Here is a 27,647-nt window from a genome sequence, read left to right as displayed (position 1 = left end):
TGTCATCTGTCCCTCATAGTAAGCACATAATAAATGTTTTGTTTTAAATTCGTTCTTTGTTCAGAACAGTGCTGGTCCATTAGTGAACATATCTTGGACAAAGACCAAATGGACAATGACACAGTCCCAGAACTGAACAGCATTTTTAAGCTTTTAAGCTTAAGCTTCTCACCAAAACAAAGATCTACCCTTTAAATACCAGTATTTTAAAAGTGACACTGTAAGACTAGGGGTCATGAAATATGGTGATCTTCAAGGAATTCAAATTGCATTTAACCCAAAAGAAGCACATGATGGGCTTGAGTAGGTTGGAATATATTATTAACAAAGAAGTGGTATAAAGCTTGTGGTGTAGAAATGAGAAATGAATTCCTGTTCCCACATAATTAGAAAACCACACGTTACTATTATCTATGTTGTATTTTTGTTAAGCATTTCACAATTATATTTTATGGTTCTGCTGTATTCCTCAGTGGATGTACAGTTTGACACTTTTGCTGTGTATGATGCCATCAAAAATGTGTTATCAGAACACATGGGGCAGCTAGATGGTTCAGTGGATAGAGCACCAGCCCTGGAATCAGGAGGACCTGAGTTTAAATCCAGCCTCATACACTTACTAGCTATGTGACCCTGGGTAAGTCACTTAACCCCAATTGGCCCCCCCTCCCCCGAAAAAAGGGGGGACGTTCATGGGGCAAGAACAAGGGAAAAGCAATGGAGAACAAGGAGGGGCTCCCTTGTATTGGGTGGACCCCTTTTGGAAAATTTAATAAGTAATGGACAAGAACTACCCAAGATGAGGTGGTATTATGCTCTACTCTGATAAGGGGAGTGCCCATATCTATATCACGGATCTACTGAAAGAACCCAGCAGTTAAGCACTGGAAATTAGCCCTATGAGATAATGGGATGGGAGGAAGAACCCAGGTAGGGAAAATCTTCACTATAAAACATTTTCTAAGCTCTAATCTATACAAACTTAAGTATCTTATTGCCCTGATTTTCTCACAGATTTAACACGTGACTCTCAAGGCAAGTTGTAGCCGAAAGAAATAACGTTTACAGGACTGTCAGGGGGCCTGTTATTAGAACTTTATGTGACCAACAGAGGTTGGAGGGGTTGTCTGTACAGACAGTCACTCTTATAAACTTAGGACTTTTTAGGACACCTGCCTGGCTTTTTCAGTACCTGTGTATATCCCAGTAAATGTCAGGCTAGGTAGTGATAATCTCACATTTGTTCCAGAAGCACTTGGCTTCCCTCTCTTCCCTTTTCAGTAATTCCCTAGGTCTTCTTGGGATAGTTGGAATTGGAGAAGATGAAAAATCTCTGAATGTAAGGAATTTTGAGGTGTTCACAATTTAGGATAGGACTTGAGAATTTTAAAAAGTCAACACTGACATTTTCTATCAGGAGACACCATGATGACTGAAAGAAAAGGGCACTTGAATTGATTTGGTACTGAATTCTATGATTTTGGACAAGCCTCAACCTCACTGGGTCTGTTTTCATAGATGTAATATGAAAGGGTTGAACTAGATTATATAATCAGATTTAGAGCTGAAAGGGAACTCAGAATTAATTCAGACAACCTCCTCATTTTACAGATAAGGAAACAAAACTTAGGAAATTAAAATGCTCAAAGTCATACAAGTAGTAAACAGCAGATCTGGGATTTGAACCTATATCCTCTTGCTCCAAATCTAGAGTTCCTGCCAAAACATTGCTTTAAGCTCTAAAAATGAAATGTAAACCAAAGCATTCCAGACTCCTCTTGGGTGCTTCAAAAACAGCAATTTTGGAAAAGTGAAAAGAGGAAGTAAAGACATCATGAAGATAACTTTTTTAGCAAAATGTACTTTAATGACTCATTAATGACATATTTAATGACTTTATGACTATATGTGGGTTAAAATTTTTTATACTGTTAAGTTTTTACCCTATTTATTGAAATAAATCAAAGCATTATAAAAATGACTTACCTGATAAAACCTTTTTAGACATACTTTTAAGTTAGAATCTTTCACATCCCTTCACCCAGGGATTCATAGCCGTGGTCTTATCTTCTGAGCCCTTCCTTTCCCTTACCTCTCACATAGAATGGGCCCGCACGTCCAGCTGTTTCCCTATCCACAATCACACACACAATCCTCTTTAATTCCTATAACCATTGTCACAATTGGTCTGGACTATTGTGAGAGCTCCTTGCCTCCACATTCCTACCCCTTCAACCTTTCCTTTTTACAGCTGACAGACTGATATCTGTATGTGTTCAAGTCATGACTCTTTACTGCCTCTAAAGTTAAGACAGGGGCAGCTAGGTGGTGCTGCAGATAGAGTGCTGGCCCTAGAGTCAGCACCAGGGTTCAAAGATGGCCCCAGTCACTTACTAGCTTCGTGACTCTGGGCAAGTTACTGAACCTTGTTTGCCTCAGTTTCCCCATCTGTAAAAAAAAGGAAATGCCAACCACTCCAGTATCTTCACCAAGAAAGCCCCAAATGGGATCACAAAGAGTCAGACACTATGAACTGACAAAAAAAAAGTTATGATTCCTTTCACACTGACCCTTCACAATCTGTTTTCACTCCAAATTTCCAGCCTTCTGTTTTATTCCTATCTTACACTTGGTGCTCTAGCCAAACTACAACACTGTTCCATTATCTTGTCTGTTTTTCATGTAAGCGTTGACCCATGTCTAGGATATTCTCCTTGTCTTATGTTTTCTTACCTATCCTTTAGCTGAAGGGGAAAATAAACCCACCTTCCCACTGCCTTCAGTGATTCCCCCATTTACTAAGAGCTGTCCCTGTTGGCCCTCACATTCCTCTACAATTCTTCAATACACTTATTACGTAGCAGGTATTACGTTGGGCTTAGTGCTTATCTTTCCACTCAACTCTACTATGAGGGGAACCTCTTTGTGTTTCCCCTAGTCCTGAACACAATCCTTTGCATGTAGTAGTTCTTGTTCTATCTCCATGCCTTTGCTTACGCTCCTCCCAGTCCTAGAAAGCACGATTTTTGCCTTCTTTGTCTCTACCTCTCTTTTAAAACCCCATGGTTATAATCTTTTTTCCCTTTGAATCTCATATAAAATTGTTTCCTGCTTCTCTAAAGCGTGCATATGGGTAGCTGGGTGGCACAGTGGATAGGGTGCTGGACCTGAGTCAGGAAGACTCGTCTTCCTGAGTTTAAATCTCACCTCAGACATTACGAGCTGTGTGACCCTGGGCCAGTCATTTAATCCTATTTGCCTCAGTTTCCTCATCTATAAAATGAACTAGAGAAGGAAATGGCAAATCACTTCTGTATTTTTGCCAAGAACACCCCAAATGGGGTCACAAAGAATTGAACACAACTGAAAATTACTGTACAACAAATGCATGCATGTAGTAATGCACAGAGCAAATCCCCATTGGATTCAGTTAAAGGGCTGCACTTGAAGACCTAAAGGACCACATGTGACCTCAAGGTTACAGGTCTCCCACCCCTGTCATAGGCTTTATGTGGGTCAATGTTAAGTAAAAATACTGGCTTTTTCATGTCATCTGTTGGCTTTCATTCTTTTCACAAACTTTCAACTTTTTACTTATTTTGACTTTAAAAAAGAAACTGTATACTTATGGTATTAAAAGATAAAATGTTATTATATAATACTATACATATATTTTATGCATTTTTGAGTTTCTAAACATTTTGTGCATTATTTCCTGGCCTTCGTCACTTCTGCAAAAGTCCCCCCAAATTCCCATTTAATTTCTTATGATGATCCTGCAATATACTGAAACTGCAGAGGGGAAAGTCACAATATGGAAAGGATAACTATGTAAGACGATAGGTCCCATGGCTTAACTTTGTATTTAACCTAGTACTAATCAGAGTAGTGTGCTCACGGTAATAATTGTTGAACTGGTTAAAAAAATCACTAAACTACTGGAGAATTAAGAGTTCTGGTTTCTAGTCATCATTACTGGTGGTTCACATTTCATAAAAATAAGTGGCAACTATACTGTGAAAATATTAAATGTTAACTAATTGAGATGGTGTGCGTTTGGACAGCAACCTGTTTGGAATTTGATAAAGCATTTCATGTCTGTACCAAGTTTGATTATCTTTCCATTTTCTCCTTGTAGGGAAGTTACTAAATTCTTTTCATTTCTTCTGTAGTTTGCACAGGAAAAAAACAGCTACTGAATTAAAATATATTTCTAGTCAATGCTAAATAAGAATTCAATGTTATCCAAAGAAACTTGATTTATTAATGGACAGTCAATCTGTTAAATGGTTACACAATTAAGGTTATATATTTAAAATGGCAGACAACTGGGATAATTGATACTTGTTGACAAAAGTACTGAGCACCAAAAGCACCATGTTAGCTGAAATTAGCACTTAAAACAGTGTCTGGCACACAGTTGGTCCTTAATAAATGTTTACTGACTATTGATTATTGTTTTCAAGACCTTATTTTAGTTAACTGCTTATATCCCAAGTAGCTTCTTATATGGCACCTCTCAGATATGTCCCCTCCCCTAAATGGTTATGGATAGAGTTTCCACTGAAAAACCTTTACTTGGACAGTGAACACTTCCATTCTGTCTCAGTACCTTTCCATATAGGTTATCCTTCCCATCACCAAGGACTGACCTTCCTGTCAAGACCAGAAGCTGGAATGCCTAATACTTGCCTTTCTCATCAGCTAGAGATAGCAGCTGGGCTGGCTGTGACATGATTAACTCAATGAAAAGACATTTATTAGAAATCTTTCATGTGCTGCTTTATTCCAAGTAAAGGTCTCAATTCTTGTCACCAACAGATTTGAGCAGCTGAGCAGCTTCTTTTTGTACCTAAAATGAGGAATAGAATAACAAGTCAACATTCTGAGCCCAAAACTATTCTTTCATAAGTATCAATACATCAAAAGTACCGATGGTTCCTTTCTAGGGGAGGTCTTATACCAAAACAGATTACAACTGGCTTGTACATGTAACTAATAAGTTCACATAACTTCCTTAGGCTCAGAAAGATTGAGTAACTTGTCCACAATCCCACAACTAATATGTGAACCTCAATCTTCTTCATTTCAAATTCAACAGTCTACCCACTCTATTATGTCCTGCCTACTCTTTTAACTCTTTCACAAATAACTGGTGAAACTTAATTAAATTTACAGTAATGGTCAGGTATATTCCAAGAGTTCCCATACCAACAAAATCTATTATTTTATTCTGTCTCTTGGAAATGAATAAATACAAGTCCTTCAAAAAACTTTCTGCTTTCTATGGTGGTACATGGCTATGCCACCTTATTCATACTATTACTAGCTGTTCCTTTAATTTAGTAAAGTAATATGCTAAATAGTGAAACTATCCTATACTATATCAAGTAATTCCTTTTCCGTTAAAATATGTTCAGTCATAACAACTAAGGATTTTTCATATAGAAACAAGAGTATAAAAGGCCATTAAATATAATTTGTGAAATGACTACCACTTCCACTCAATCAGATTCATGATTTTAAGGCTCAGTTCTAATTCACTGAAGTTTGTTAATACTTGATGTATAATTAGCTCTCAGCTTTTAGTCACATTCTCCATTTTCTTCTTCCAAAGCTACCTATTTAGCTTTGTACCTGCTTGTCCTCCTCTGTGTGAGCTGGGTAGTCCTTGGCTTTCAATAACCAGAAGGCAGCAAGCTTTTTGTTGTTTAACTTCAGATAAGTCTTTCCCAAGAAAAGCAAATTTTTGCTGTAGAAGTTTGGATGCACTGAACACAGAAGAAAGAATACACTCATCTTAGTTTGGTACCAGTTACACCGTTTGGATTTGTAAAGACTGAGTTTTCTATCTAAATTTCATGAACAAGTTAATGACTTCGTGCACAAGGAGCATACTGTTGTAGTTCTTTTTTATTCAACTGTTCTCATCAAATGCATTTCTGGGAAAATTACAATTTTGGCCAAAACATCCACATAGGTGTGTTAGAAATGTTGTGACCAAATGAGACAACATAGTATGTTTAACAAACCAAACCAAACCAAACTCTAAGCTGCTCCGACTCCTTTTCAGATGACCATCACTGAGACCAAAGTGGTTTTGAGTGTGACCAGACAGGAGTTTTATTCATGCTCTCTCATCTCTCTGTTCTGAACTGAATATTCCTTTTTTAGGGTGACTATTACAGACATAATTTCAAGTGGTTAGAAAGGAAAGATTATATAAGTTCAAAGAAATGCAAATGAGGTAACAAAAAGCTTGAGGAGGTTAAGTGATTGATTTAAGGATACAGATGGCCAGTTTGTGACAAAGCTGAAGCCAAAACACAATTTACTGGTTCCTGGTCCATAGTCCTTCCTAGTACTTAACACTGGCTGTGGTATGTCAGCACCTTATACTAAGTGATAGGAAACAAGATGGGTATTACACAGTTTTCCTCTTATTGAGATTACCACTCATGAGGAGTCATATCTGCCCAGTCTAGTTAACTTTAATATTTCCTGATTTGAAACTCATGTTCAAGGTGCTAAGACTGTAACCCTGAATTCTTTATCACGTGTACAACTTACTGATTTCCACCTGTGTGCTGCTAAATAATCTTCTTAACAAAGAGTCCTTCCCTTAAACTAGAGTCAAAACCAACTTCCAGAAATAAATCTATCATTGAGACCATTTGCTGTCTCTATAAGTGATCTGGAGCTACACCTGTGCTCGTCATCTGAAGTTATCTATATGTTTCCATGTAAAGATTCTTTAATTTATAGCTGTGTTGTACACACCACTGTGGCAGAATGTTACTATCATAAGGATAATTTTTAAGTTGAAGTCTGTTATAATTTTGGAGCTAATGTTTCTTCATTCTTTTTACAGAACAACACAATCTCTTTGAGGTCAGAGACTGGTTTTTGTCCTTACATCTCTAGAACATAACACAATGTCTTGATGACAGTAGGTTTTTAATAAATGCTTAATTGATTTTTGAAATAAAGTTTTTTTTAAATACTTTTCTTTAAAAAAGAAATTAGCATTGTTTAAGTGGGAAAAGCACTGTCCAGGATGCTGAAAGACCTGGTATCAACTTTGCATCTAGTGACTTACTTAAGTAAGGACATTTGCACTTTTGCTTCCTCATTTGTACAATGAGATGTTGGAAGTGCTGATGTTTAAGTACCTTCCAACTTCAAAACTCCTGATTCTTCATTCAACAGAAGCATATTTTTCACTCAGGCTTTTCTCTAAGTTTAACTTTAAAGCCACAAAACATTTTGAACAAAAAACAAATTAGTGAAATGCATCAAATGTGGTGAATGAATTTTCAAAGAAATCTTCACATATATTTTTACATATTCCCATAATTTTAAACATGATTATATTTAAATCTCTAACATATTTAGATGTATATGTGTGTATGTATATATATATATATATATAATCTGACCACAAATGTTACCTTGTTCTGCCATTTGAAAGTATTTTAGAGCCTATTGAAGGGAAAAAGAAAAAAGTTTAAGGAGAAAAACATTTTAAATGTTATTTTTAAAGTTGTTTTAAAGGCACTCCTCATTAAAAATCTTTGTCTCCTTTCTTACCACAATGAAATAATCTTATATTCCAACTTTTCTTCTTAGAATGCATTGTTCTCCATATTTTTATTTTCAGCTCCAAATTCTCTTTTCTCCCTCTCCTACCCCTCCCTCACACATTAAGAAGATAATATAATTAATTGTAATAAAATTATAATATGAAGTTACACAAAATATATTTCTGCAACAGCCATGTTCGGGGGGGAGTAGGGAGAGAAAGCAAGAAAAATGAAAGAAAAAATTCTTTAATCTTCACTCTGGATCCATCAGTTCTCTATCTGGAGGTGGATAGCATTTTACATCATGAATCCTTTGCTATTGTAGTAGATCACGGCATTGATCAGTTCCTATGTCTCTCATGATACTGTTTCACATCACAATAAAGATTCACAACAATCTTTATAATATTGCTATCTACTGGTGACACTGTTTTCCTGGTTCTGTTTATTTTACTTTGCAACAGTTTGCATAAGTCTTCCCAAGTTTTTCTGAAACTACCCACTTTATCATTTCTTAGAGTATTTTATCACATTCACATACCATAAACTGTTCAATCATTCCCCAAATGATGGGTGCCTCTAAGTTTCCAATTCTTTGCCACCACAAAAAGAGCTACTATAAATAATTTCGTACATGTGGGTCCTTTTCCTTTTCTTTGATTTCTTTGGGGTACATACCCAATAGTGCTATTGTTTGGTCAAAGGTTATACCCAGTTTTATATATAGCTATTTTGACTTAGTAACAAATTGTTCTCCAGAACGGTCAGACAAATTCACAGCTCTATCAACCGTGCATGTTCCACTTTTCCCACAATGCTTCCAGCATTTGTCATTTTCATTTTCTGTCATCAGAGTCAATGTGAAGGGTGTGAGGTGATACCGTGGAGTTATTTTAATTTTCATTTGTTAATTAGTGAATTACAGAAATTGTTTTTCATGACTATGGGTAGCTTTGATTTCTTCTTCTGAAAACTGACTGTCTTTGACTATCATTTGAGGAATGGCTGTTTTGTTTTGTTTTATAAATTTAGCTCAGTTCTTTACATATTTGAGAAATGAGACCTTTATTGGAGAAATTCACTATAAAATTCTCCACCACCACCCCATCACCCCCATTTCCTGCGAGTCTTCTAAGTTTTTGGTTGCGCTGGTTTTGTTTGTGCAACAATTTTTTAATTTTATGTAATCAAAGTCATTCAATTTTACCTCCCCTGAACTTATCTCATTTGATCGTAACTCTTCCCCTATCCATAGAACTCACAGGTAATTTCTTCCATGCTCCCCTAATTTGTTTATATCACCCTTTATATCTAAATCCTTTACCTGTTTTGAGCTTACCTTGGAATATGGTGTGAAATACCAATCTGCACTTAGTTTCTGCCACAAAATTTAATAGTTTTCCTAGCAATTTCTGTCAAAATTAAGTTCTTGCCCCAGGAGTTGGGATCTTTGGGTTTATCAAATACTAGGCTTCTGTGCTCATTTGCTTCTGTATAGCGTGTACATAACCTATTCCATTAACCAACCACTCTATTTCTTATCCAGAACCAAATTATTTTTATTACCTCTTTGTAATATAATTTGGGATCTGGTGCTGCTAGGTCCCCTTCTTTCACATTATTTTTTCATTGATTCCCTTGAAAGTCTTGACCTTTTGTTCTTCTACAAGAATTGTTATTATTTTTTCTAGTTCTACAAGGTAATTCACTGCTAAGTAAATTAACTTGCACAAGTACTGTCATTTTTATTATATTGGCTTGGCCTACCCATAAGCAATGAACATTTCTCCAATTATTTAGTTACGTCTTCATGTGAAATGTTTTATAATTGTGTTCATATAGTTGCTGTGTATCTTGGCAAAGTATTTTATAATATCTGTAGTTATTTTAAATGGAATTTCTCTATCTCTTCCTGCTGGGTTTTGGTAAAACTATATAGAAATGTTGATGACTTGTAAGGGTTTATTTTATATCCTTCAACTTTGCTAAACTTTCAACTAATTTTTCAGTTGACTTTATAAGGCTCTCTAAATACACTATCACATAATCTGCAAAAAGTGATACTTTTATTTTCTCATTGCTGTGCTTATTCCTTTATTTGTCTTTTCTTACGGCTATAGCTAGGATTTCTCATTCAAGGTTAAATAACAATGGTAATAATAGAAATGCTTGCTTTACTGCTGATCATATTAGAAAGGCTTCTCTAGTTTATCCTCATTACAGATAATGCTTACTCTTGATTTTAGATACTACTTATTTTTTTGAAAGCTCCATTTATTCCTATATTTTCTAGCATTTTTATTAACAAGACTGGGTGCTGTATTTTGTCAAAAGCTTTTCCTACATCTACTGATATAATCATAAGACTTTTGTTGTTTTTATTACAGATATGGTCAATTATGCTTCTAGTTTTCCTAATACTGAATCAGCCCAGAATCCCTGCTATAAATCTAGACTGTTCAGAGTGTATATTTAAGATGAATTGTTATAGTCTCCTTGACGGTATTTTATTTAAAATTTTTGCAACAATACTCATTAGGGAAATTGGTCTCTAGCGTTCTTTCTCTGTGTTGCTTGAGTTGTCAAAATCACATGTCGTAGAAGAAATCTGGTACAACTGTATGTTTACTTATTTTTTCAAACAGTATATATTATATTGGAATTAATTGTTCTTTGAATGTTTAGTAGAATTCATTTGTAAATCCATATGATACTAAGGGTTGTTTTTTTTTCTTAAAGAACTCATTTATTGCTTGTTCAATTTTCCCCCCCTAATATGGGGTTATTTAAATATCCTATTTCCTCTTCTGTTAATCTGGGAAATTCATGTTTTTGTAAATACTCATCCATTTCAGTTTGATTATCAGTTTTACTGGCATATAATTGTGCAAAAAGGCTCCTAATAATTGCTTTAATTTCATCTTCATTAGTTGTGCATTCACGCTTTTCATCTTTGATACTGATAATTTTTTAAAAATCAAATTAGTCAATGATTCATCTATTTTATTTGTCTTTTTGTAAAACCAGCTCCTACTTTTATTATTTTTTTTTTGTTTCTTTGTGTTTTACTTCCAATTTTATTACTCTCTCCTTTGATTTTTCAGGATTTCTATTCTGGTATTTAATTAGGGATTTTAAAATTTCTTTTTCTAGTTTATGTTTTAGTTGCATGCTCAACCCATTCATCTATTCTTTCTCTCTTTTACTGACATGAGCACTTAGAGATATAAATTTTCCCCACTTTGGCTCTATGCCACAGATTTTGGTATGCAATATAATAGTTGTCATCTTAAATGAAATTATTGTTTCTATGATACGTTCTCTGACTCATTCTTTAGAATTAGATTTAGTTTTCAATTAATTTTTAATCTACATTTCAAATGCCCTTTACTGAATGTAATTTTATTGCATCATGGTTTGAAAAGAGTGTTTCATATTTCTGCTTTTCTACATTTGTTTGTGAGATTTTTATGCCCTAAGACATGGTCAGGGGTGGGTGTGTGTGTGTGTGTGTGTGTGTGTGTGTGTGTGTGTGTGTGTGTGTGTGTGTGTGTGTGTGTGTGTCTGTGTGTGTGTCTGTCTGTGTGTGTGTCTGTGTGTGTGTCTGTGTGTGTGTGTGTCTGTGTGTGTGTGTGTCTGTGTGTGTGTCTGTGTGTGTGTGTGTCTGTGTGTGTGTCTGTGTGTGTGTGTCTGTGTCTGTGTCTGTGGTGTGTCTGTGTCTGTGTGTGAAAGTACCATATACAGAGGAGAAAAAGTTACATTTCTTTCTATTTCCCATTCAATATTCTCCAGAAGTCCATCACAGACAACTTTTCTAAAATTCTATTCATCTCCTTAACTTCTTTCTTATCTTGGTTATATTTATCTAGGTCTGAGAGGGTGAGCTGAGGTTCCCCACTAGTATAGTTTTACCATCTAATTTTTCCTATACTCAAAATTTAACTTTCCTTCAAGAATGTGGATCCTATGCCATTGGTGCACATATGTTCAGTACTGATATTAATTCATTGTCTATGGTACTTTCAGCAAAATATGGTTTCTTTGATTATCCTTTTTAATTAGGTCTATTTTTGCTTTTGCTTTGTCTGAGATCATGATCTCTATTCCTTGTCTTTTCTACTTCAGCTAAAGTATAATTAATTTTGCTCCAGCCTCTTTAACTTGACATGTGTCTTTTTGTTTCAAATGTGTCTCTTTTAAACAACATACAGGTGGATTCTGGTTTCTGATCCATTCGGCTATCCTCTTGTGTTTTATAGATGAGTTCATCCCATTCAAATTTAGTGAAGATTACTGTTTATTTCCCTCCATCCTATTCTCTTCTATTTATTCCTCTTTTTGTACTGTCACCACCTCCACTGCCTCCCTTATTTTATCCTCCCTGTTATCATCCCACTCTCTTTTCTCTTAGTCCCTTCCTCTCCTACTTCCCTGATGAGTAAGATGGATTTCTATACCCTGTGTGTGTATATGCATGTATATAGGTAGGAATAAATGTGTGTGTTTGTGTGTGTGCGTTTTCTTTCCTTCTTTGAACCATTTTCCATGAGTGTAAGTTTCAAGCACTGCCTGCTTCTCACTCCTCAATTTTTCCTCCTTGCATGACTCTTTTATGTGAGATAATTTTCCCCACCCCATTCTCCCTGTGCATCTTTTTTTTTTCACCCTTCCATTTTTCTTTTGAAACCATCCCAGCATAACAGATTCACACCCACACCCTCTGTTAGTTTTAGGGATTAAACATATCATTTATCCATAAAGGAATGTAAACAGTTTAACCTTATTGAGGCCCTTATGATTTCTCTTTCATATTTTCCTTTCTATTCTTCTCTTGATTCTTATCAAACTTTCTATTCAGCTTTTGTCTTTCCATCACAAATGCATTCATTAAATATCTATTTTTCCCCAATAGGATCATACTCACTTTTGCTGGGTAGGTTGTTCTTAATTAAAATCCTGGCTTCTTTATCTTATGGAATATCATATTGTAAGCCCTTTACTCCTTCATAAAAGCAGCTGCTAAATCTTGTGTGATTTCAATTGTGACTCCACAGGGACTGAATTGTTTTGTTTTTCTTTCTGGTTGCTTGCAGTATTTATTCCTTGACCTGGGAGCTCTGAAATATAGCTATAACATTCTGAGTTTTTACTATGAATCTTTCTCAGGAGCTGGACAGAGGATTCTTTCAATCTCTATTTCTCTCTCTGGTTCTAAGATACCTGCAGTTTTCCTTTATAACTTTTTGAAATATGCATGGCTTTCAGGTAGGATCAGTTGTTCCTATGTGATCTCACATTTTCTTAAGTATTTCTGCAGCTCTCATACCATTTGGCCAATTCTGAGTTTTGTGCCTTTACCAAGCTATTCTCTCTTCATCATTTTCTTACATTGTTCTCATTCTTTTGCCAATTTCTCTTTTATCACTCTTACTTGATTTAAAATTTTTTTTTAATCTTTGAAAAAAAAACCAACTCTCAAGCTCATCTAGGAATTCTTTAGGGGCTTATGTCCAATCTTCATTTTTCTTGGAGAATTTGCTCGTCAATGTTTTTAAGTCACTGTCTTCTTCCAAGTTTGTGTTTTGAATTTCCCTGTTGCTTTTTATGATCAAGTTCTGTTTTTGGTCATTTGCTCATTTCTCAAGCCTATTTCTTAACTTTTGGACTTTATGTTAGAATTAGGTTCTGCTCACCTTAGGATGAAAGAATATCTGACCTGATTGTCTGACTTTTATGTCCAGCTACTTTCACAATCAAGTCTGAGGGTCTGTAAAGCTTTCAGTGCTTCCAAGGCAGTGTCATCTGGGGAGAGTTCTGGTCACTCCCCTTCTAGTCTGTGCTCTGGCCCTTAACCAGGTAAGGTCCCCTTCTCCCTCCTGATCACAACTGCTCCTTTCTGCTTTTGAAATGTGACCTGTACCCAGGTAGGACCCCAGCTCCTTTAAAACTGCAACCATTCCTCTCCACCCTGGAACTGCAACCCAGAATTATGTAATGGACAATGGAATTGCCAAATGGTGCTTGATCCTGCAGCTACCTCTGCCTGTATCTGAGTATGGCGTAGTGAGAATACTTTTCTCACACAGTATGACTGTGACGAGGTCATCTCTGAAGCCCCTTCTAACTCTGGGATTTTGTGACTCTGTGATCTAGGTATCCTCTAGAATGAAGATATAGGTAAGAATTCCACAATAAATGAACTGAACAAAAGCTATTACATTACCTCCTCATATGTGGAAGTGGGAGGAGTTGCAAACAACACTTTAGCAATGTTTCTTTGGTACCAAGGCAATTCAGCAAATGAATAACACCTAGAAGGGAAAAAAATAACATGGAAAAGTAACCAAACTACTTTAGCAATCATTTTTGCCCTGAAATTTAATGCATCTTAAAGATAATATAGTATAAACTCAAATTTTTTCCCCTCAAGTGATTTGTTTCCATCATTTGTTATTCTTCACACACTCCTACTAAGTTAACATTGATGCTGGTGGTAAAAGTGAAGAACAAATCCAGCAATGGACCAAAACCATAAGGTCGTTTTTCCTATCTTTCATCATAAGAAATAAATTATAGTATGCAGTCTTTACCATTGTTGTGAACTGTAGTAAAAGGACATGAAATTTTTGAGAGAAAATACTAAAATAAACCAAGTGGTCAAGTTGGAAACAATTTTGTAGAAATGATGAAAATCCCCATGTTTTCAAGGAAATAGAAAATATAAAAAATAACATTGTCAACAAGATTGATATATAACAAATCACTGAATATGCTGGGTGAATGAAAGTAAGGATTCAAGGATAACATGGAGGTTGTAAGCCTGAGGAACTAGAAGGATGATTGTATCCTTAATATAAATATTCAGAAGGCAACTGACAATACAGGGGTAGAGTTCAGGATAGATATGAAGGCTGGATATATAAATATGAGAATGATTTGCACAGAGATAAGTAAACCCATGGAAACCAAAGAGGTCACCAAGTGAAAATGTAGAATGTAAAGGAGGCTCACAGCTGTACTTTGGGAATACATTCACAATAAAGGAGCATGATACAGATGATGAGTCAGCAAAAGAGACTGAGAAATAGTGGTCAACCAGATAGAAGAACCAAAGAGAGCAGTGTCACAAAAACCCAAAGGAGATGGTATCCAGGAAAAGAGGTCTGTAAGTATGAGAACTGAGAAAAAGCTCATCAGATCTGACAATTAAGAAGTGAATGAGATTAGAAAACAGACTGCCAAGGTTTGGGAAGTGAGCAAGAGACCAAATGAAGGCAACAAATGAAGACAAATATTTCTGGAGTACGGCTGTGAGAAAGAGGAGAGATATAAGACAATTGCTTAAAGGGAATGAGAGGCTATAGTGAGGTTTCTTAAGGACAGGGAAGATTAAGGCTTGCGAACAGGAACAGGAAAGGAAAGGAAGAAACCCAAGATTAGAGAGGAGGGAGAATGATTGTGGAGGCAATTTGCTGGAGAAGATGGGAAGAAACTACATGATTTTATAACCAAGTTTAGCATTTCTCTAGGAACTCACCTACACATACTGAATCATTTTTAAAAAGCACTTTCAAATTGTGCTTTTGATATACTTCAGAATACATCATTTGCTCACAAAATACACCAAAGAAAGTTTCTTTATATAAAAAAGCTTTGGAGAGGGGGGTAGTCAGAAGCAAAACACTTTGGAGGAGGGACAAGGTGAAAGGAAAGAGATAATAGAATACCAGGGTAGGGATAGGATGGAGGGAAATACAGTTAACATTAATAACTGTAAAAAAAATTTTTTCAACTGAGTTTCTCTGATAACGGCCTCATTTCTCAAATATAAAGAGAACTGAGTCAAATTTACAAAAATAAGACATTCCCCAACTGATAAATGATCAAAAGATATGATCAGTTTTCAGATGAAGTAATCAAAGGTATCTATAACCATATGGTATCTATAACCATATGAAGAAAATACTCTAACTCACTACTGATTGGAGAAATGCAAATTAAAACAATTCTGAGGTATTATCTCATACCTATTAGATTGACTAATAGGACAGAAAAGGCAAATGACAAATGTTAGAGGGGATGTGGGGAAAATGAGACATTAATGCACTGTGGGTGGAGTTGTGAACTGACTCAACCATTCTACAGAGCAATCTGTAACTATGCTCAAAGAGCTATAAAATCATGCATATCCTGTGACCTAGCAATACTACTGCTAAGTCTGTATCCCAGTAAGGAAAAGAACCCATATATACCAAAATATTTATAACACCTCTTTTCTGGGGGTAAAGAATTAGAAACTGAGGGGATGCCCATCAATTGGGGAATGGCTGAACAAGTTGTGGTGTGTGATTATGATGGAATATTATTGTACTATAGGAAATAATGAGCAGGATGCTCTAAAGTAAAACTTGGAAAGACTTGCATGAGCTGATGCAAAGTGAAATATACTATGTACAAAGTAACAGCAATATTGTAAGATGATCAGCTATCAATGACTTACCTATTCTCAACAATACAGTGGTCCAAGACAACTCTGATGGACTTAGGATGAAAAATGCTATCCATCCACAGAGAAAGAATTGATGGTGACAATACAGAATGAAGCATACTTTTTTTCACTTTATTTTTCTTGATTTTTTTGATCTGTTTTCTTTCACAACATGACTATTATGGAATATGTTTTGCATAACTACACATGTATAATCCATATTGAACTGCTTGCCTTCTCAATGAGGAAGGATGGGGGGATAATTTGGAACAAATTTGAAAAATTGTCTTTACATGTAACTAGGAAAAAATAAAATACTAAATAAAAGCTAAAAAAGAGAAAAAAATCTGAAGAAAGTTCAGAAAATAAAATATAAAAATGCTTACCAAACACCAATAAGGTGAACTGAGGTGGCATCTTTAGGATTCAGTTCAATTGCTTTCTAGGAAGAAACAAGAACAATATCAATCAAAATTTATGAACACCTGCTATTTTTATTTATAAATTTTGCCTAGTAAATCATAAAAAGTACATAATTAAAAACTAGCAAAAGACAAAAACCTCATAATTCTGTTCCTCTTTGAGAACTGAAACTTTCCCTCATGCTACTGATAATTCAAACTGAATTGACAAAATCCATTTAAATGTATACCTGAAATAGTGACTACAAACTACCAGGAGAGGAAGCCTTCATGCTTGAAGCTCAGAAACTGATGGCTGAAGCTAGTCAGATAAAATAATAAACACAAGCAGTCTAGCAGATGATGCTTCTATGTCTTTAGCTGTCACTCTTTGACTGTCATCACCTTTTCTGCTGTTAGAATGTAAGAACACAAGAAAATCTTTTGAAGTTACAAAGTACTCTTTTCCATTCATAGATTAATTTATAAAGATATCAGGAAGTATGCTGTAGCATAAAGAACAGACTGGAAAGAGTCAGAACTATGCTTGAATAACATTTCTGCCACTTAGCTGTGTGACAATTCAAATCAAATCAACAAACATTTATTAAGCATCTGTTCACATGCAAGGAGGTGCTAGAGATACAAAGAAAAAGATGAAACAATAAACAAGTATTTATCCATGCCACACACTAAGCTGGGTGATGGGGTTAAAAAGACAAAGATGAAACAATTCGTACTTGCATAGAGGAGCTAACAAGTACACTCAAACATATTTTACATTATGACATACATATATAACATATAATATGCTGCTGCTCAGTCATTTTTCAGTTGTGTCTGATTTTGTGACCCCTTTTGGGGTTTTCTTGGCAATGACACTGGAGTAGCTTGCCATTTCCTTCTCTAGCTCATTGTACAGATGAGTAAACTGAGGCAAGCAGGGTCAAAGGAGTTGCCCAGGGTCACACAGCTAGTAAGTGGCTGAGGCCATATTTGAACTCAGAAAGATGAGTCTTCCTGACTCCAGGCCCAGGGCTCTATCTACTGCACCACCTAACAGCACACACACCTAATATATAGCATGTATTATACCATACATAATATACATGTGTGCAGATATACTTATACCTATATAGCATGCATAATATGATAAATATAAAGTCAATAAATACATATATATGTCTATACATGCATATTTATATAAAGATATAGATATAAAAAGGAAGTCTGGGAGAGGGCACTAGTAGTTGGGAGGGATCAGGAAAAGCTTCATCTATTAGATGGTATTTGAATGTGTCTTAAAGGAAGAAGGAACTCTGAGTCAGAGAATCCATTTGCAAAGCAAAGAATCATTTTGTAAATTTAGTAAACACACCAGTTTATTATTACAAATCTATTTTTATTTATCAAGTTTGCTTCAATTAGTATGCATTTGCTTTCCTATCAACAGGGTAACTAGGATCATCCAATTTAAAGCTAAAATGCCTTTTAGATATCATTTAGTCCAAGCCTCTTGTTTTATGGATGAGGAAAGAGGTCCAGAAGGATGAATGATCTGGCCAAGGCCATAAGGCAAACTAGTTACAGAATCACAATCTGATGCCAGATCCTTTAAATCCAAACTCAGTACTTTTTATCAACATACCTTACTTCAAAAACTAAGCTAAATCAATATTTATTAGAAGACCTGCATTAATAAATGGTCAAGAAAGATTAGCATACTGAAGACTTAGACTAAATAACTGCTAATTACACTATTTACAATTTCTGTTTATTTCTAAAATACATATTGTATGTCTATTCTATTAGGGAGATAAATATTCTCTTCATAATCATGTATATACAATTCATTTGCTCAAGACCACTTTTAAAAGAGCAAATTTAGCCACAACCCTAGTCCTGGGCCTAATCACCTTTTCTCTTGTACTTCAATAAGCTCCCAACTGCTTTCTGTCTCATACCTCTTCCTACTCTAATCCACCCTGGAAAACACAGGAGTGGGGTGAAGGAAGACCTGGCTAAGAAGACCACAAGGAGGAATCATGGAGGCTTAGGTTCCAGCAAGCTAAGGTAAAAGCTTATCTATCAAGAGCTGGGTGATCCAGGGGTAGACTCTGAATTTCAGGAATGATAGAGATGATTAGAGAGTAGAGCCCAAGTAGAGATGGTTGGGAAATGTCACAGAGGCTTAATAAATACTTGTTGAGTGACTAGTATAGCACTTAAGGTTTGTGAAGACTTTCATAAATTATCTCATTAGATCCTCACAGCCAAGCCTGTGAAGTAGGTGCTATTATTATTTTCCCTCATTTTATGGATTAGGAAACTGAAGACAGAAGAAAATATATTCTAAAGAGAATAGTAGAAAGTATTTTGGGCAGTGGGAGATAGATATAGATATAGATATAGATATAGATACAGATACATATACACACATATATACATACATACCTGTATGTGTACATATGCTTATGTACACACACATACATATATGCATGTACATATTATATGAGTATTCCTCTCTCCCAAAGTAAGACTCATATGTGTGTACATACTTCAGTGATACCTTAATAGGTACCACTGTCAGTGTGGGCACTCAATCTTCTAGTTATACTGAAACCTATCCATGCTTCCTTCTTACTTTTTTAAGTTTAATTTTTTATCTTTTACAGGCAAAGTTTTGTTCAAGGTTCTGTGGAGGTATAGAAAATGAATAAAACATGGACCTTTTTCCCAGATCCTTGGCTCTAGTATAGAAAATAAGATATGCATAAATAATATATAGAAGTCAGTTTAGGATTAAAAGGTAAACCACTAGTATTTATACATGCCTTCTTGTCCCAATACACCTATGATCTTCCTAATTCACACACCCCCCTCCAATGATGTAGAGCATAATCCATTCATGCCTTACCATCCTGTGTGATACCCATAAATTCACTGAAGGTTGTCAGTCCACTCTAACTGGGATGGGGGTAAGGAGTCAGTCTTCCTTTTCTCTACTCTGACATTCTGGGGAACAGGAGCTATCTGTATTTGTTCTACACTCTTGCAATGTAACTAATCCATTTTTTTGTTCATTTCTCAGATAATATCTTTCTCATTACTTCTCCTGCATAACTCTTCATTTATAATGTTTTCACAGCCTATTCATACAGCCATGTCATTACTTCCATGACCCTTATCATTGCTCTCTGGATAATCCACAAAATCAGTTTTTTGTAGACTAGTGTTCCATGAATTGCAGTCATCCAATAACACAAAGAAGAAAACTGGTGTTAAAAAGATTTGCCAATGATTAAAGGAGAAGTATGACATCATTAAAAGCACCAAGCAATTTCCCAGAAGTAATCCACCCTGCTCCCTCATCTATTTAATTCTGAGTTCAGTTTATTGTCCATTTGTAAAGTCTGTCCCAGATACATGTACTGATGAATGAACTCTACAAGTTGTCCATCAAACTGTACATCAAAGTCTAGAAAATAGGCATGCTATGTCCATTCAGTTTTTCCTGTGGGGATAGTTATCCCAAACTGTTTTAAGACTTCTTATTAGGAAGCTTGAAAATGTTCCAGGACTTAAAGCAATTAACACAATGCCATCTACCAGCAGGAGTGTCTGGTATTAATAATTACAGAAATGTCTCTTTGACTCACCCATGAAAGTCAAACATAGTTAGAGAATATAGATCCTATTTCATGCTTTGCTTGATATTAACAGTGTAGATTTTTATCTCATCACATCTTTTAGGGTATTTCAGATGATTCTGCCATATACACCTTGCTGGAGGAAAGCCTCTAAAAATAGCATTTTTGCTTCAATACAACAAATGCTTTTTTAAAGAACCATCAACTAACAAGCACTGTGAGGTTTAGTATACAAAATATAAAGTAATCTGGGAGTGTACTAACAACCTGGGGGAGGGGGAAGTCAGGGAGTATGTATGTATATGTAATATTATCCAGTCACACCTATAGAGGTAAATTGACAATTTTGTGGGAAACCTCTTCCTATTCCAAAGCTGGCAATTCACAAGTACTTAATAAGGAGCATCAGACTGAACTCTGATAGTTATATGGCCCATTATATGGACTGGAGCTGCATTACTCAAAGAAAAGAAATCCAATGAATATTTCATATTAACAACTAAATTTACCAGTACCTCAAAATGTTCCTTGATAAGGAAGGCATTTCCAATTTTAACCTTGATACCTTCATAATCCCCAACATCACTGATACAGATAGCATACCACTACAAATATAAAAAGAAAGAAAATGAGTTTAAGTATAGCTTCAGAAATATTACTTTTGTTAATGGTTCCAAATATAGTCCTCAAAAACCATTCAGCTTCAAGGACAGAGTCCTTCCTAGTCTGAATTCTTTCTTCTCTGGTCCTTGCTATAATTAAGTGCTTTGGAAGCTTCACCGCGGTCCATTCCTGGTTACGTTTACTTAGGAGTTCCCTTCGTAGATTCTGTTCGGAATAAAAGGACTTTGGATAAAGTTATCTTTTGGTTTCATAGAATGTAGCCCCTCGTTAGACTAGGTCTACCTCTCATTATAATATCAATTCTCTCATTAATTATTAATCCATCAGAGTTGATGTCTGCGTATTAAGAACACACAGTCTTCCAAGGGCACTTAAATCCTGAGAGGTCTCCATGATTTGTTTCTGGTTTACGAGAGAAAGTCAGATGACCATCCATTTATTAACTATTTGCTAGCCACAATTAATAAAATAATTGTTAATTACCTAGAAATTGTCTTTCAAACTTTTCATATGCCACATAGTCTAGGTATCTTACCTTGTGAGCTGCAGAACTTGATTCATTTTTTTCAAGTGCTTTTTTTGCATATGCAAAAGCTTCATATACCAGTCGTTTCTTATCTTCTGCAGAGGTAGTATTAAGTTGAGATATATCTCGGGATGCCCGTGCCAGACGCCATAGCAACTCTGCATCCTCACTAGGTTTGAAATATATTATGGAACCTCACTAGTATTCATTTAACTTCTATGTTAGAATTCATCATCATAAATCAATTCTGTCTCTCTGCTCAGGGACTAAATTAATATAAATACCATGCAACAAGTATTATAAACTTTTTTGAAGAATGCTATAAGAACTGCATTCACAAAGCATTTCCGTAAGTAATTTGTTCTTTAAACTCACTCAGCTCTTTGGAAAACATTTCATTGAATTCATGATTCCAATCAATAGTCTACAAATAGTCTACTACAACAGTCTACAATAAAACTTACTATAAACCTAATCACAAAATACAGTCTATATATGACTTAACAACCTGGTACTTAATTTCTAGGAGCAATATTAAATAAAAGATTACTCTATTTCCTACAGAATGACTATAAGGTCACAAACTAGAAACTACAAATCAAAGAACTTGAGAAAATGGAGAATAATTTTAGATTCTTGAAAAGTATCTTATTAGTTTACTACTTTATAAAATTAATCTTTTTATTTTTAACACTTCATACCAGTTGTAGTACTTGAATAATTTAAAGACTCTGGCATGAACTTTTTATAACAGTACTGGTCAGGCATACTGCTATTGGGAAAAATAATCTAGTTAATCAGGATACTACTATTTGTTGATGATGATGGAATTTTCCTGAAGGAACAATAACTTTACTTAAAGCAAATATATATTATTTATGTTTAAAGAAGGAATAACAGTTTTATTTCAAGCAAATACAAATTACGTATACTGAAAGAAAAGGAATCAGAAACATATTCTTCTGTCTGCTTTTCTAAATGTACTGTGCAACACTGACTCCTTACACTTTTGAAATTAGCTTGCAGGATGAACAGGAAAAATGATGTTTCAACTTATAAGTAGAGACAGCAGAAAACCAATCTTCTATAAACTAGAGATAATCAGGTAAATATAGCAATTCTGGTTAAAAGATATCCTCTGTTTGAGAAAGCCCACACCAGTCATGCTCATGTTAAACTCTGGCTAGCCTGTTACTTATTAAATGACCTCTCTACCTCTGTCCAGGTGCCTTCTTAGGATGGCAATATCCTCACCTCAATGGTCTCTTCTTCTGGTGAGTACCTTGCCAACCTCCATGTAAGTGCTCACACCATCCATGCTTACTTCAAATCTGAAACAGTTCAATACTCCCTGAATGACTTTCCCAAACAAACTCTCCTTTTCTTCTCCTGGTGAGGTACATTCCCCTTAGAATAAGGGCAGGGACTGGTTTTCTTTTGGCTTATATTTGTATTCCCATCACCTAGCATGCTTTTTCTATCTATGTAAGATAGGAGATACTACACAGTGAATTAAGCTTCCAAACATATTAAAAAAAATATGCTGATTTGAAATACAGCATACAATAGTCATTAAGAAAATCTCCAGAACATGAGGCTTCATTTTACTTTTTAAAAGGCAAGAGGCTGAAAAAAATACAAGTCAGTCAAAAAACTTGGGCTACAATATATTGTATACCTTTGTTTGTACTGGGCTAGCAAGTGATAAAGCTTTTCTGTTTCTCCACTGCCATATAGGTAGTCTGCTTGTTCAAGGATTTCCTCAACTTCAGAGCATGTAAGGGAAGAAAGAGACAATAAATAGAATTTTAGCCAAATTAAAGATACTAACAGTTCTATCTAATAAGAATACATACAATACATATATATGTATATGTCTGTATATCCATAGATATCCATTTATCTGTATCTATATATAGATATCCACATATCTATATCCATATAGACATATGTGTGTGTGTATATATACATATAGATATAGGTGGTTATAGATATACAGAGACATATAAAACATTTCCAAAACTTAATAAATTTGATTATTACATGTGGTAGTCATCTAAAAGCTAAGATTACAGATGACCAAACATACTGACATTCTTTGAAACAATAAACCATAAAAGACTTTTAAAAATATAATAATGATGATAATCACCCTGATGAAAGTAAGCAACAATAATGAAAACTACCCTGTTGTACCTTCAAACTTTTCTATTTCTTTTTCTTTTTTTTTTAACGGTGAGCAATGGAGGCACACAGGGGTAAATAATTTCCCCAGGGTCACACAGCTAGTTTCTGGGGCCAGATTTGGAACTCAGAAAGATGTCTTCCTGACTCCAGCCCCAGCACTCTATCCACTTCACCACCTAGCTGCCCTAAACTTTTCTATTTCTTATAATTATTATCACTATTGATGACTCTCACTGTTACAAAACACAGAACAATACCAGAATAATACTGATTTCCAACATCATGTTAGCACAACTAATATCCATAAGGAGAAAACTGAGAAATGAAAACGGTCCTGAACTATGTAATAAAAAGGTTATCATGTAATAAAAAATAGAAAACCAAGGAAGGAAGTTTTAGAAAAGAAAAGGGCAAAAGAAGTGACAAAATAAACTGAATATAAAAACCATGGGAATATAAAGAATTTGGAATCATATTTCTGTTTATAAAAGTGCAGAGTGAGCTCAGGCTACTTATCTTACATATCTAGTGTTGAGCTATACCTCAATGGTCTAATATTACATAGAAAGTGTTTATGTAGAAACTTTACCATTTTTATTTAAGCTAAATGAAGCTAAAAACAAGCCATATAAACAAGAAAAGGGAAAGTTCACCTATAGACTTTTTAAAAACAATTTTATCATCCTTTATAGACTAAGATAATGATACTGACCTATAGTTATTAGAATATATGTTTGAAGTTTTTCCAGCAGTCAAGATGGTAAATTTCTAAACAATTCAACCATACTATATTATCTACTTCCATTATGACCAAAAGAAACAGTTCTAAAACTGTTTAAATCAAAAAAGATTAAGCAAGTAAACTGTGGCCAAGTAACTGAATGAAGCTAACTAAACCAATTCAATTCAACAAACACTTATTAAGTATCTACGGTATGCAAAGCACCGTATTAGCACTGTGGGGATATAAAAAGAAATAATGACCCATAAAGGAATTAAATATTTCTTTCGTCATGTTCTCATAAGACAAGTTAGGAAGTCAGATATAATTTCAAAAGTCCCAAATTTTGTGAATTGTTTTGTGTCTATCACTGGAAGGATAGTTTTTGAAAAGCAGTAAAACATTGTTCTACCATGAACAAAGAAGGCTCTTTATTTCTCTAAGAATATATGCTAACCAAAATCTCAAACTCAAGATGTCCAAAACTGAATTTACCAGATTTACCAGATAAATTTACCAGATAAATTCAGTCCTCCTTCAAACTTTCCTATTTCTGTTGAGGGCACCAGCCCAAGTTACCGGAACATGTAATTTTGGAGTCAACCTAGACAATTCCTTTTCCCTCACCCCTTAAAATCCAGTTTGTCAAGTCATGTTGATTCTACCACCACATTCCTCAAAACTATCCCCTCTTCCTTCCATTCAAACAGCTATCATCAATTTAGGTAATTTATCACCCCCCACCTTGGACAACTGTAGTAGCTTCTCTTCTCACCAATCTATTGTTTACTGCACTACCAAATTATCTTTCTAAAACACAGATCACACTTTTTCTCTGCTCAAAAATCTTCAGCAGATTGTCACTGTCCGTAGAATAATATATGAACTAGTTAGTTGGGTATTCAAGGCCTTGTATAATCTGACTCCAAAATACCTTTGTGTTATTATTTCCTATTCAAGTAGTCTATATTCCAGCCAAATGGAATTACTATTACATTTTTCTAAATTTGTCATTTAATTTCTCATCTCTATGTATCTGTACATTTTATCTCCTGTGCTGAACTGAAACTCCTACTCTTTACCTCTATCAAAATCCTCTTCCTTCAAGGCCTAGGTCAGGTGTCCCGTCCTGTTATCTCTAGCTGAAAGTATTTTCTCCTACCTCAAATTTTCCTAGAACACAAATTTTCCTGATCTAAATTTTTCCTCCCAGCCCCAGTTCCTTCTCTGCATTATACTTCTTTTCGTACGTGTTTTATCCACATATCCTGTAGAATCTATCTCTCCTAGCAGAACGTAGAACTCCTTAGAGAAGAGTATGCATTATTTAAATTTTTTACTCACCAGCACCTGGTGCAGTATCTCACAAATAGTAGGCACTAACTGTTTACTGAACTGTTGCAATGAATTAATCCAATCTTTAACTATTTGTAGTTATGTAAGTATAAATGCGTGTATCAATAGATATATACAGATACATATCTAAATACAGATATATGTAGATGAATATATACACATATATACATCCCTATACATATACACACATATAGGATTTTTCTGATAACCTTCTTTAATCTCGTTAGATTCTATGATGAATATGTTAAAACATCATGTGGCAGACTTAATTTAACAAGTTTGCGATGAATCTTGTTTATTTTTAATTTGTTTCTCCATCAAGCGTTCAATCTCAAAAGACTGGGATTTAAGAACATAAATCCTTTTATAATGACTAGAGAGTAGTCTCATTATCTGATGTTAAGCAATACCGGAATTAATTATGTTAGATGAGGTTCATGTAACATGATGTGCTACTTACTAATCACGTAGAGTTTTCAGTAATCCTTATTTTCCTGAGCACCAGTACACAAAAGAAAGATAATACTTTTTTAAACCTGAGCTATGAATTCCACATTCCACTGACCATGAGGCAAAATGCAAAAATTTATGGATAAACTGACAATTATTGCAATTAATTATCATATACATTATTATTCCATACTCTCTCAAATCATTAATTTCTAAATTAATTTCTTAAATAAAACAATTCAGTATCATGACATAAATGCTATGGTGGGAGCATATGCACCACTCCAGATTATCTGCAAATCAGGTGTTTGTTTTTTTAAACTTGCTTAATGTCCTGTGCTTACATTAAATATTTTAAAAATATTTTAAAAATAAGCTTACATTATTGACATAAAGAAGCCATACTCTAAGAAATGGACCAAACTTCATATAAATTCATTTTAAAATCTGAGATGAATAGAACTTGAGATGTAATTTTGCCTATTATCATACAGTGAAATTCTATAGTTTTTTAAAAAAACCTCAAAGTTTTTTAAGAGATACTCTTGAATATTTCCTCAAACTTTTGAAAGAACAAGCTATACTCTTTCCATGTACACACAAGCAAGTAAACGGTGGTAGTCTCATTTGAGGGGGTAACTGCATTCTTTCTGCCAAACAATAACTTTTACTCCTAAATGTTAAATACTCCTTTGTGTACAACTGGCATGGCTCTATGACCGCATTCCTGGGGCTTCTATCTAGGTATTAAGAAGCTGAGTGATAGTGCCTGAACTTGTAGTCGCTAAATGGCTATTAAGAAAGCAAGGTCTAATTACCCTAATAATAATTAATAATAATGACCTAACAAAGTGGATATAAGCAACAAGTAGCACTACCTAATGAAGAGAACTCCTTAAGAAATATTTTTTAAATGAATGAAAGAAGGTTGACCTACAGAAATGAACAGCTCCTTTACTCTTCTTTTAAGCATTGTGCATGCAACTGGTTTTTTTCTTAGTACAGCAGAAGAGTACTGGACTAGGAATACAGTTATGTGAACTCTAGCCCACCACTAGCTCAATGTGTTACCTGTCCAAGGTGATTCTAGCGCTAATAGCATATAATTCTACTTTATTCACCAGGAGAGTTCACTTTCCCACATTTTAATTATATAATGAAAGTGCCTCATATAGTACTGTATTTGTTCCTGAGCACTAAATTTTAAGAGATGTTGATAAAACTGGAATATTTGAGAGAAAGATGTCCAAAATAATGTGGTATCTTGAAGTCATATCAATTGGGAAACAGCTGAAGAAATGTGGGATGTCATAGTTTGAAGAATAAATAGTGATAGGATAGTTACTTTCAAATATTTAAAAAATTGTAAGGCAGAAGAGTAATTAGACATAGTCTATAATGGAAGAAGGCTTTCATTTTAAGAACTGAATAACAGATTTGTTTAAAAACTAAAAGCAAAGTATTAAGTGTCCTGTCACTATAAATGTTTCAGTAGAAGCTACATGACTTGTTAGGGCTGCTGTGCAAATTCCTGTTGAAGGTGGAAGGTGGTAAGAATCACTGTTAATTGCTGGCACCACCCAGTGGTAAAAATCACTCAGTGACTGATTTAAATTGAATTTCATTTCTACAAAATTGGATTCACATTAAAACTATCTTAA

At 34.8% G+C, this 27,647-nt stretch overlaps 1 protein-coding gene across 1 annotated transcript in view; it reads right to left on the bottom strand.

Moving 5' to 3' along the window:
* Nucleotides 1-4,756: 4,756 nt before the first annotated feature.
* The window catches only part of RMDN1 (regulator of microtubule dynamics 1), a 36,231-nt gene continuing 13,340 nt past the window's right edge, over nt 4,757-27,647 (bottom strand). Inside the window, exons 3-10 of the mRNA XM_072603644.1 lie at nt 22,951-23,038; nt 21,282-21,441; nt 20,638-20,727; nt 16,458-16,513; nt 13,807-13,894; nt 7,452-7,482; nt 5,638-5,771; nt 4,757-4,852 (exon numbers count right to left, since the gene is read on the bottom strand). Of these exons, the coding sequence (XP_072459745.1) occupies nt 4,802-4,852; nt 5,638-5,771; nt 7,452-7,482; nt 13,807-13,894; nt 16,458-16,513; nt 20,638-20,727; nt 21,282-21,441; nt 22,951-23,038 (698 nt within the window). The 3' untranslated portion in view covers nt 4,757-4,801. The remainder of the gene's footprint in view (nt 4,853-5,637; nt 5,772-7,451; nt 7,483-13,806; nt 13,895-16,457; nt 16,514-20,637; nt 20,728-21,281; nt 21,442-22,950; nt 23,039-27,647) is intronic.

The sequence above is a fragment of the Notamacropus eugenii genome, chromosome 4, assembly GCF_028372415.1.
Source record: "Notamacropus eugenii isolate mMacEug1 chromosome 4, mMacEug1.pri_v2, whole genome shotgun sequence".
NCBI classification, from domain to species: Eukaryota; Metazoa; Chordata; class Mammalia; order Diprotodontia; family Macropodidae; genus Notamacropus; species Notamacropus eugenii.
This window is presented reverse-complemented; position numbering and strand designations above follow the sequence as displayed.